The sequence below is a fragment of the Oncorhynchus masou genome, chromosome 3, assembly GCF_036934945.1.
Source record: "Oncorhynchus masou masou isolate Uvic2021 chromosome 3, UVic_Omas_1.1, whole genome shotgun sequence".
Lineage (NCBI taxonomy): Eukaryota > Metazoa > Chordata > Actinopteri > Salmoniformes > Salmonidae > Oncorhynchus > Oncorhynchus masou.
Window position 1 is genome coordinate 5,858,204 of NC_088214.1, and position 12,500 is coordinate 5,870,703.

Genomic DNA, 12,500 nt, shown 5'->3' on the forward strand with positions numbered 1-12,500 from the left:
TAGTCAAAAGTAGTGCACTATATACTTAATAGGCTACTATTTGGGAGGCATCCACTGTCTTTGTATCTCTGCCTTACATGTGACCTCTATGGTCTGTTGCTTGGACATGGGGCTCAGCTCACTCCTCTCTGCAGTCAAAACAGGAACATGTTGTACGATTATCCTTAAAAAGCTCAGTGAGCAGGGAGGGAGGAAGGGAGGGAGGTAAGGGCAGTAGGGAGGCAGAGCAGTAGGGAGGCAGAGCAGTAGGGAGGCAGAGAGGGAGGGAGGAAGAGAGGGAGGAAGGGAGGGAGGTAAGGGCAGTAGGGAGGCAGAGCAGTAGGGAGGCAGAGCAGTAGGGAGGCAGAGAGGGAGGGAGGCAGAGAGGGAGGATGAGAGGCAGGGAGGGAGGCAGAGCGGCAGGGAGGGAGGCAGAGAGAGAGGGAGGTAGGCAGAGAGAGAGGGGGGAGGCAGAGAGGGAGGGAGGCAGAGAGAGAGGATGAGGGAGGGAGGCAGAGAGGTTAGGGAGGGAGGCAGAGAGGTTAGGGAGGGAGGCAGAGAGGTTAGGGAGGGAGGCAGAGAGGTTAGGGAGGTAGGCAGAGAGGTTAGGGAGGTAGGCAGAGAGAGAAGGGGAGGGAGGCAGGGAGGTTAGGCAGGTAGGCAGAGAGGTTAGGGAGGTAGGCAGAGAGAGAAGGGGAGGGAGGCAGAGAGGGAGGGAGGCAGAGAGGGAGGATGAGTGAGGGAGGCAGAGAGAGGGAGGTAGGCAGAGAGAGAAGGGGAGGCAGAGAGGGAGGGAGGCAGAGAGAGAGGATGAGGGAGGGAGGCAGAGAGGTTAGGGAGGGAGGCAGAGAGGGAGGGAGGCAGAGAGGGAGGATGAGTGAGGGAGGCAGAGAGAGGGAGGTAGGCAGAGAGAGAAGGGGAGAGAGGCAGAGAGGGAGGGAGGTAGGCAGAGAGAGAGGGGGGAGGAAGTCAGAGAGGCAGGGATGGAGGGAGGCAGAGAGACAGGGAGAGAGGGAGGCAGATGGGCAAGGAGAACGAGAGCGAGGCAGAGAGGCAGGGAAACCAAGAGGGAGGCAGAGAGGCAGGGAGGGAAGAGGGAGGGAGGCAGAGAGGCAGGGAGGGGAGAGGGAGGGAGGCAGAGAGAGAAGGGGAGGGAGGGGAAAGGGAGGCAGAGAGGGGACTGACAAATGCAAATCCTGTTGTAGTTTCCGTTTGTAGTTCTAAAGTTTTACAGTTTTACTTAATTTTCCATTATCTAATTTTTACTCCATTGTCATGTCTGTTTGGACAACTTTGGTTCTGTACTTAGTTTCGCTTGTTTGTGTACAATAGCTTCATTACACAGTGGTAGACTAAAACATTGTGGCAACGTTTTGGTTATATCCACCACTGTCTGAGATAGTTTCACTTTCTTAATCACTTTTTTCTTAAACATTTATTGGCATGGGAAACATTTGTTAACGTTGCCAAAGCAAGTGAAGTAGATAATAAGCAAAAGTGAAATAAACAATAAAAATGAACAGTAAACATTACACTCACAGAAGTTCCAAACTAATAAAGACATTTCAAATGTCATATTATATATATATACAGTGTTGTAACAATGTACAAATGGTTAAAATACAAAAGAAATAAATAAATATGGGTTGTATAAATAAATAAACATAAATATGGGTTGTATTTACACTGGTGTTTTCTCTTCACTGGTTGCCCTTTTCTTGTGGCAACAGGTCACAAATCTCTCTCTCAAGGCAATATGCTGACAGCACCAGCTGAAACTGGTTTGTAAACATGCTGAGGCACAGGGTTAGTGACCTTTGAACTCAGAGACAGCAGACCCCCCCCCCCCCCTCCTTTACCCCTCAGGAGAGGACTGTCTGCAGAGTATGGGAGTATAAAAACTACCTAGCAACAAGCTGACTAATCAACCACAACATAATCTTGGGCAATGGTTTCATAATAACATGTATCGACTAAATTCTAATAGTATGAGTTTATTTAATATCATGAGAAAGAGAGAGAGAGAGAGAGAGAGAGACCTTTCTTCACACTGTACCCAATGGCTTTCCCTGACCCAATCCATTCATTACCTACCACAACGGTTTTCTGCTCTATGACCAATCCAATGAGCTGAATATGGAAAATTACAATGTCTACATCTGAGAAGGCAACACACACATCATTAAACAGAACAGTGGGCTGCTTATTATATATCTCTTATGTGTCGTGGGCAAGGCATGAAGACATTGGTAGTGGCAGAATGGTCTATTATATTCTATCTGGACCGATAAGGTAATGCAGGAAGCTGTAGGCAGTAGCAGAACGTGAACAGCAGCAGGGAGAATTGTGTGTCGCTCCCCTTTCCTGTGCGACCGCCTGCGTCAGCGTCGCGCAGTGGGAGTTTTCCGCTGACGAACACACGGTTGATGTGCGCACTACACTACAGTAGGCTAGTCCAGAGAGACAGATAGAGGGGAAACAAGAGAGCAGGCTTCGTCAGCGATCCAGTGCCACGGAGAAACAAAAACCCTTGAAGCTTTTACAAAACCGTCAAGTTAATAACTGATCTATTGAATTTAGGAGATGGTGATCTCATATTCTCGGTGAGTAGCCTAACTAATGACCGCGTCTTTTGATCTGTTTAGTGGCAAAGCTAAAACATATTTCAACATCAGCGGTTTTGTAACCAGTCCTTAGTGCTGAGTGTTTGATAAGCCTCTTTGTGTGAGAGAAAGTTGTCTTAAAGTTATATAAGAAGTAACAAAAAGCGGACAACTATTTCATGTTTTTTTATTTTTTATTATTAGACTACACGAATGTCAAAAAGATAAGCAGAATAATATATTGTTTTTAGGCTTTAAGTTTGGTTTTGGTTGTATGAAAGCTATTTATATCGACCAAAACCTTTTGATAGTGTTTTCCAGTAGTTGTTTTGCTTGCTGTAGCCGAGTTGGGTCCTGTAATAGAGACCCCAAACAGCAACAGCTGAGTGTGACTAGCTGCTGGGCTGACCAGCACAATGTTTTCATTGTAAAGGCCTAATTACTGACCACATGAAGCTCGCGGAGTGACGAGGTCAGTGGCGGAAGTTGGGTCGCGTTTATAACGGGATGGAAGCCAAATAGTGAGGCAGTGGGTACTTAGTAGTAGTGGCAATTTGAGTAAAATATTGGTTGGTTGGTTGGTGTGTGTGTGTGTGTGTGTGTGTGTGTTGCACAGTGCTATGCAACACTGCAATTCAGGTATTTCTGCTGCTGTGAGTCATTGAATTATTTATATTAGTCACCCCCCACACACACACACATGCACACACCCACCTGTACACTCACCATTACATTTGACCTAAGTGAGAGGGGATGTCAAGGAACAGAATGTCTCTTGGAGAGATTTTCATAAAATTGCAGAAGAAAACCATAACTCGCTCTGAAACAACAGGCATATTGTATTTAAGCAATAAGGCCCGAGGAGGTGTGGTATATGGCCAATATACCACGGCTAAGGATGGTTCTTATGCTCAATGCAACACGGTGTGCCTGGACACAGCCCTTAGCCGTGGTATATTGGTCAGATATCGCCGTCCCAGAGGTGCCTTATTGCTGTTAGAAACTGGTTACCAAGGTAATTAGAGAAGTAAACGAGTCATTTTGTCTCATACCCATGGAATATTGTCTGATATACCACAGCTTTCAGCCAATCAGCATCCACGACCCAATTTACCCGGTTTATAAATATACATATTGTAGTGCAACTTTTGCAATCACTACACATGGATAATGCAGTTAGTCATGCAACCAGACATGAGATAGTTCCTTTCTCTGTAGAAGCTGTGTGTTCTTTCTTTTAACACCAAGACAAATTCCTAGCAACCATGTGTTATATAAATGAGTCTTGACTGCCTTGTCCCGATAGTTATATCTGTGAGTATGACACTGAGTACTGTGTGGTTACCTGGGATACTGTCAGAGTTATATAGTGGTCACTGACAGGGCAGTCTGTTCTCGACTTAAGTCTTCCTAGTAGTAGATTCTCTTATTCCTTCCTAGTAGTAGATTCTCTTATTCCTTCCTAGTAGTACATTCTCTTATTCCTTCCTAGTAGATTCTCTTATTCCTTCCTAGTAGTAGATTCTCTTATTCCTTCCTAGTATTCATTCCTCTTATTCCTTCCTAGTAGTAGATTCTCTTATTCCTTCCTAGTAGTAGATTCTCTTATTCCTTCCTAGTAGTACATTCCTCTTATTCCTTCCTAGTAGTAGATTCTCTTATTCCTTCCTAGTAGTAGATTCTCTTATTCCTTCCTAGTAGTACATTCCTCTTATTCCTTCCTAGTAGTAGATTCTCTTATTCCTTCCTAGTAGTACATTCCTCTTATTCCTTCCTAGTAGTAGATTCTCTTATTCCTTCCTAGTATTCTCTTATTCCTTCCTAGTAGTACATTCTCTTATTCCTTCCTAGTAGTAGATTCTCTTATTCCTTCCTAGTAGTACATTCCTCTTATTCCTTCCTAGTAGTACATTCCTTATTCCTTCCTAGTAGTAGATTCTCTTATTCCTTCCTAGTAGTAGATTCTCTTATTCCTTCCTAGTAGTAGATTCTCAAATCTTATTCCTTCCTAGTAGTACATTCCTCTTATTCCTTCCTAGTAGTACATTCCTCTTATTCCTTCCTAGTAGTACATTCCTCTTATTCCTTCCTAGTAGTAGATTCTCTTATTCCTTCCTAGTAGTAGATTCTCTTAGTAGTAGATTCTCTTATTCCTTCCTAGTAGTACATTCCTCTTATTCCTTCCTAGTAGTAGATTCTCTTATTCCTTCCTAGTAGTACATTCCTCTTATTCCTTCCTAGTAGTACATTCCTCTTATTCCTTCCTAGTAGTAGATTCTCTTATTCCTTCCTAGTAGTAGATTCTCTTATTCCTTCCTAGTAGTAGATTCTCTTATTCCTTCCTAGTAGTAGATTCTCTTATTCCTTCCTAGTAGTAGATTCTCTTATTCCTTCCTAGTAGTAGATTCTCTTATTCCTTCCTAGTAGTACATTCCTCTTATTCCTTCCTAGTAGTGGATACCTCTTACTCCTTCCTATTAGTAGAAACGGGGGGACAAGAGTTCAAATTACTAGAATAGAGAGCTTTTCTGCGACAACAAGCCTCTACACCAGGTGTATTCAAGCTGAAGGGGGTCCTACTGGGGGTCCTACTGGGGGTCCTACTGTGGGGTCCTACATTTACATTTACATTTAAGTCATTTAGCAGACGCTCTTATCCAGAGCGACTTACAAATTGGTGAATTCACCTTCTGACATCCAGTGGAACAGCCACTTTACAATAGTGCATCTAAATCACTGGGGGTTCTCCTACTGGGGGTCCTACTGGGGGTTCTACTGGGGGTCCTACTGGGGGTCCTACTGGGGGTTCTACTGGGGGTCCTCTGGGGGGCCTACTGGGGGTCCTACTGGGGGTTCTACTGGGGGTCCTACTGGGGGTCCTACTGGGGGTTCTACTGGGGGTCCTACTGGGGGTTCTACTGGGGGTTCTACTGGGGGTCCTACTGGGGGTTCTACTGGGGTCCTACTAGGGGTCCTACTGGGGGTTCTACTGGGGGTCCTACTGGGGGTTCTACTACTGGGGTCCTACTGGGGGTCTACTGGGGGTTCTACTGGGGGTCCTACTGGGGGTCCTACTGGGGGTTCTACTGGGGGTCCTACTGGGGGTTCTGCAAAAATATACAAATATAAAAGCAGGAAAAAATATTGTTTTTGTTATTGTTTTTCTGAATATCACTACAAAACCAACAAAATTCAGCTAATTTTGAACGACATACCTATAGTATAGAAGAGGGTCATATCTTATTTGTAATGGTGACACGACTTTATTTCTCAACCCCTAATATTAATTGGAGTGAAATAACACTCGCTGGAGTATCTGACAGGCGTTTGAAAATGTACCCTTGAGTACCGCTCGTGGCAAGGCAGTAAGTCTTCTTGGCTTGGACATGTATGTTTGCCAACACACGGCTCACCGCTGTTTAACCAGCTAAACAGCTACTTGCACAAATGCATTTGGAGTTATTATTATTATTATTTTTTTATTATTTTTTAGCTGATAGGCAGATGATGTCTTCTAAATTTAACCATATAGGTCAAAAATAATGAAACAATGATTTACCCAAAATCTATTCATTTGAAAATGTTGATTACTTCTCCTTGCCATTATCATTCACAAAGATAAATCATGGGTACAAGAAATGTGCAAAAAAAAGGTTGAAGACCACTGCTCTACTCTCTTGTATTTGACACTTTGCGTCAGAGTCCAGTTGAGCCTATTTTAAGTATGTATTTACAGTAGTACAACACAAGCTAAGTTTTATAATCATTAAATAGACCTGTATGTTGTTTGTTCTGTGTGGGCTTGGTCTCCACTGTACCTCCCTGTTTCACTGGGGCCAAAATAGCCTGCTCCAGACATCATTTTCCCTCAGAAATATTCCTCCCTGTTTCCCAGCCCTCCCTGTTTCCCAGCCCTCCCAGTCTCCCAGCCCTCCCAGTCTCCCAGCCCTCCCAGTTTCCCAGCCCTCCCTGTTTCCCAGTCCCCAGCCCTCCCTGTTTACCAGCCCTCCCTGTTTCCCAGCCCTCCCTGTTTCCCAGCCCTCCCTGTTTCCCAGCCCTCCCTTCCCAGCCCTCCCAGTCTCCCAGCCCTCCCAGTCCCTCCCAGCCCTCCCTGTTTCCCAGCCCTGTTTCCCAGCCCTCCCTGTTTCCCAGCCCTCCCTGTTTCCCAGCCCTCCCTGTTTCCCAGCCCTCCCTGTTTCCCAGCCCTCCCTGTTTCCCAGCCCTCCCAGTTTCCCAGCCCTCCCTGTTTCCCAGCCCTCCCTGTTTCCCAGCCCTCCCAGTTTCCCAGCCCTCCCAGTCCCCAGCCCTCCCTCCCAGCCCTCCCTGTTTCCCAGCCCTCCCTGTTTTCCCAGCCCTCCCAGCCCTCCCTGTTTCCCAGCCCTCCCAGTTTCCCAGCCCTCCCTGTTTCCCAGCCCTCCCTGTTTCCCAGCCCTCCCTGTTTCCCAGCCCTCCCAGTTTCCCAGCCCTCCCTGTTTCCCAGCCCTCCCTGTTTCCCAGCCCTCCCTCCCTGTTTCCCAGCCCTCCCTGTTTCCCAGCCCTCCCAGTTTCCCAGCCCTCCCTCCCTGTTTCCCAGCCCTCCCTGTTTCCCAGCCCTCCCTGTTTCCCAGCCCTCCCTGTTTCCCAGCCCTCCCTGTTTCCCAGCCCTCCCAGTTTCCCAGCCCTCCCAGCCCTCCCTGTTTCCCAGCCCTCCCTGTTTCCCAGCCCTCCCTGTTTCCCAGCCCTCCCAGTTTCCCAGCCCTCCCTGTTTCCCAGCCCTCCCTGTTTCCCAGCCCTCCCTGTTTCCCAGCCCTCCCTGTTTCCCAGCCCTCCCTGTTTCCCAGCCCTCCCTGTTTCCCAGCCCTCCCTGTTCCCAGCCCTCCCTGTTTCCCAGCCCTCCCTGTTTCCCAGCCCTCCCTGTTTCCCAGCCCTCCCTGTTTCCCAGCCCTCCCAGTTTCCCAGCCCTCCCTGTTTCCCAGCCCTCCCTGTTTCCCAGCCCTCCCTGTTTCCCAGCCCCCTCCCAGTTTCCCAGCCCTCCCTGTTTCCCAGCCCTCCCTGTTTCCCAGCCCTCCCTGTTTCCCAGCCCTCCCAGTTTCCCAGCCCTCCCAGTTTCCCAGCCCCCTCCCAGTTTCCCAGCCCTCCCTGTTTCCCAGCCCTCCCTGTTTCCCAGCCCTCCCAGTTTCCCAGCCCTCCCAGCCCCCCTGTTTCCCAGCCCTCCCCAGCCCTCCCTGTTTCCCAGCCCTCCCAGTTTCCCAGCCCTCCCTGTTTCCCAGCCCTCCCTGTTTCCCAGCCCTCCCCCAGCCCTCCCTGTTTCCCAGCCCTCCCTCCCAGCCCTCCCTGTTTCCCAGCCCTCCCTGTTTCCCAGCCCTCCCTGTTTCCCAGTTTCCCCAGCCCTCCCTGTTTCCCAGCCCTCCCTGTTTCCCAGCCCTCCCTGTTTCCCAGCCCCCTGCCCCAGCCCTCCCTGTTTCCCAGCCCCAGCCCTCCCTCCCTGTTTCCCAGCCCTCCCAGTTTCCCAGCCCTCCCTGTTTCCCAGCCCTCCCAGTTTCCCAGCCCTCCCTGTTTCCACGTTTTCTTCCTGATAAACAGGCCTGGAATCAGTGGAATGTTAATGACGAGAAGGAAAGAGAGAAAGAGCTATTGACATTTTTAGCCGAGCCTGCAGTTTCCCTTGTCTTTCACGAAAGCAAAAAAAAAAAAAAAAATTGGATTGCAATAGTTATTGAGCATGTTTATGACACAGGTTATCAATATCTCGGCCTATGTAAGTTATCAGTGATTGTTGGATCATCTGTAGGGGCGGCTTTCATTAGTTTAAATAAGCAGATGTCCTCCTTTTAAAACCTGTCAGGCCGGTACAGGTACCTCAGTCAAGGAATGGGGTTGGAAAACAACGCTCCTAACCGGTGCTGTGTGTCACAGTGAACAACAAAAGCAGTATCAGATTACTCTGCTGTGGTTTTTGCCCATTGACAGCGAGACATAGATCTAATTTATTGTTGGCGGTTTGTGAAATGTTATTGGAAAGGAAAGTCCCAGTGATATTTTTTTGTTTTTGTTTTGCATATGTCTTTTGATGCCTGTTTGACATGGAAACGTTGTGGGTGAAATTGAGCAGTGTGTATGTTACTGAGTAAATATCGCACTTTGCAACTTTGCATGACTCAACCATGGGTATTGTTAAACTCTGTTTTCACCAGACTGATATTAGCTATAGTAGTCAGAAAATGCATTATTTATAGCGGGAAAAAAAGCTGGTGAATCAATGTTACACATTCAGTTATTACGGTAGACTACTGATTCACCGAGTGAGTGGGCACGGCATTGTGTATGACTCATGGATATATCGGGGGCCGTGAAAATATTTTTTTTTCTCAAATGTAATCGACTTAATAGCAGGACTTTCTGTGATTGATCACAAATTCAGAATTTGCTCAAATTGAGCTGTAATTTAAGATTTTATATACAAAAAGTATTACAATGATATTAATGGCTTGATTTAGCAAAATCAGATACATTGATAAAGTACAACTTTCTTTTCTTTTTTTTTTACCTCAATGTCAACTTGTTTTGACATCACGTTGTTGTTTTTTTAGCTAGAAAAGTTATGTATTTGAGATGTTTTCAGACAATACAATTAATCACGATAAAATAAATTGTGCACTAAAAATTACAAAAAAAGTTAACTTAAGTTAACTTTAACAGTTGTAATTGTTAGCCTAGTGGTTAGAGCGTTGGACTAGTAACCGAAAGGTTGCAAGTTCGAATACCCGAGCTGACCAGGTACAGATCTGTCGTTCTGCCCCTGAACAGGCAGTCATTGAAAATAAGAATTTGTTCTTAACTGACTTGCCTAGTAAAATAAAAGGAAAAAAAATACCTCAGTTTTCACAAGACATATAGTCAGCAAAATACGGTGCCTTAGAAAAGCTATTGCGTCACTATTACACATCCATGTACTACAGTTAGTGAGTATTCATTCATGACCATCGCAGAATTAATGTTTATTGTTAATGTATAATCACCATATTTTTTTTTTACTGTTTTGTATCCAGGCAGATCGTCTAACCGCCCGAGAGAAGCCATGAGTGGGGTCCTAAAGAGGAAGTATTCCGAGGTAGAAGAGGAGGACCCTTGCTACTCCTCCCCATCTTCCTCCACCTCCTCCTCCTCCTCCTCCGCCTCCTCGGAATGGGAGTCGGATGAGGAGAGCCGCAACAGTGACAACCAAGACTTCACCTCTGCCTCACCTACCTCCCATCTACCCAGTAAGTCAATAAGAATGATGCAGCTACATGAACACATCTCAGAATGATGTAGCTACATGAACACATCTCAGAATGATGTAGCTACATGAACACATCTCAGAATGATGTTACATGAACACATCTCAGAGCTGTACATGAACACATCTGAATGATGTAGCTACCTGAACAGTTCTCAGAATGATGCTACATGAACACATCTCAGAATGATGTAGCTCATGAACACATCTCAGAATGATGTAGCTACATGAACACATCTCAGAATGATGTAGCTACATGAACACATCTCAGAATGATGTAGCTACATGAACATTCATTCAGCTAATGTTTATTGTTAATGTATAATCATGAACAGCATCTCAGAATGATGTAGCTACATGAACAGAATGATGTAGCACATCTTCTCAGAATGATGTAGCTACATGAACACATCTCAGAATGATGTAGCTACATGAACACATCTCAGAATGATGTAGCACCTGAACACATCTCCTGATGTAGCTACATGAATCTCAGAATGATGTAGCTACATGAACACATCTCAGAATGATGTAGCTACATGAACACATCTCAGAATGATGTAGCTACATGAACACATCTCAGAATGATGTAGCTACATGAACACATCTCAGAATGATGTAGCTACATGAACACATCTCAGAACACATCTCAGAATGATGTAGCTACATGAACACATCTCAGAATGATGTAGCTACATGAACATCTCAGAATGATGTAGCTACATGAACACATCCCAGAATGATGTAGCTACATGAACACATCTCAGAATGATGTAGCTACATGAACACCAACACATCTCAGAATGATGTAGCTACATGAACACATCTCAGAATGATGTAGCTACATGAACAGTTCTCAGAATGATGTAGCTACATGAACACATCTCAGAATGATGTAGCTACATGAACAGTTCTCAGAATGATGTAGCTCAGAATGAAGCTACATGAACAGTTCTCAGAATGATGTAGCAGAATGATGTAGCTACATGAACAGTTCTCAGAATGATGTAGCTACATGAACACATCTCAGAATGATGTAGCTACATGAACAGAATGATGTAGCATCTCAGAATGATGTAGCTACATGAACACATCTCAGAATGATGTAGCTACATGAACACATCTCCCAGAATGATGTAGCTACATGAACACATCTCAGAATGATGTAGCTACATGAACACATCTCAGAATGATGTAGCTACATGAACACATCTCAGAATGATGTAGCTACATGAACAGTTCTCAGAATGATGTAGCTACATGAACACATCTCAGAATGATGTAGCTACATGAACACATCTCAGAATGATGTAGCTACATGAACACATCTGTTGATGATCCATGTTATTACAATCTTAAAGCAATATTTTGGCCAGTAGATCTCACGAGGAAACCCCCTGAATGTTTAGTATGCAGTATGTTTTATACAGTATGTCTATATACAGTATATGTTAATGTATATAATTTTTATGGTCATTGGTCAATAAACTTGCAATGAATATGTCTTATCTTTCAAATAAATGCAAAGCTACACTATTGTTATCAGAGTCACTGCTAGGGAGTGTATTGAAGGAGTGTCCCATTATCACACTACAGCAGCTAAGTTACAACCTGCTGATAGCAGAGAATAGACTTCTCTTTGAGGTACTGGGCTTTGCCCCTTGAGTTTGACTGAATCATTTGACTAAGCAATATGATATGAATAACAGTTATCATGCCTAAGCTGCAAATAGGTTCATGTTATTTCATTCAAAGATCACTACAAACTCCAGAGATTCTGTTTTGTACTGTTTTCAATGGACAGCACATAGACACACTTCCCTTAGGCTCAACATAGTCTATTAGATTGTGGTTGTTATTTTGATTTCATGGACCCAAATTTTTTTTTTTTTCTATTTCATGTGGTAATAATTTTTTTCTCCAAACCACATTGAGAGTTAGATTCATTACAGAATAGACGTGAAATAGGTCATAAATAGTTAATCAATCATGAAACTACCATTTCTCCCCCACACTACTGCAAACACACTGTGTCCCAGTATGGAATGTCTTTAGCCAAAATAACAGCAGCGGAACTAAGCTGAATCCCAAATGGCACGCTCTTTCCTATGTAGTGCACTTCTTTTGATCAGGGCCCCTATAGGTAATAGGGTGCTATTTGGGACATGAAATAGGTTACTACGTAGCTTGCTGAGCTGTTGTTTTACCAACCTCCTCACTTTTGAGTTCCTTCTCCACTCCAGCATGTGAAGGTCAAACGACTCGTTATCATGAGGCCAAACTGTCAAATGTAAACAGAGAGCTGATGGGTCATCAGTGACCTGATGGGTATTTAACAGTCTCTTGGTAGTAGGGTGGCTACTTCTCACCAAACTGCAGAGAGGTTAGAGGGTCTTACTATAACTATAAGCAGGGTCTCTTTCTGTCTCTTGTGTTGAGGGAGACATTGTCTTTCTCTCTCTTCATTCTCTCTCATTTGGCTTCCGTTGCATTATTATAAATACTCCTTGGTGTTTTGTTTCTAGCAGATAAACTCCCCTATGTTCAACTCTGGTGACCCAGTTGACAGAGTTGTTAACACTGGGTTGTAACTTGTAACCATTGACAGTAAGTGAGGTAGTGTAGTCTGCCACCCAGTGGCGGCTGACAGAACTGCAGGA

At 45.0% G+C, this 12,500-nt stretch overlaps 1 protein-coding gene across 1 annotated transcript in view; it reads left to right on the top strand.

Annotated features, from left to right (window-relative positions):
* Window positions 1-2,405: 2,405 nt before the first annotated feature.
* The window catches only part of LOC135509208 (cysteine/serine-rich nuclear protein 1-like), a 19,626-nt gene continuing 9,531 nt past the window's right edge, over window positions 2,406-12,500 (top strand). The window contains exons 1-2 of the mRNA XM_064929675.1: window positions 2,406-2,582; window positions 9,611-9,823. Coding sequence (XP_064785747.1) covers window positions 9,640-9,823 — 184 coding nt within the window. The 5' untranslated portion in view covers window positions 2,406-2,582; window positions 9,611-9,639. The remainder of the gene's footprint in view (window positions 2,583-9,610; window positions 9,824-12,500) is intronic.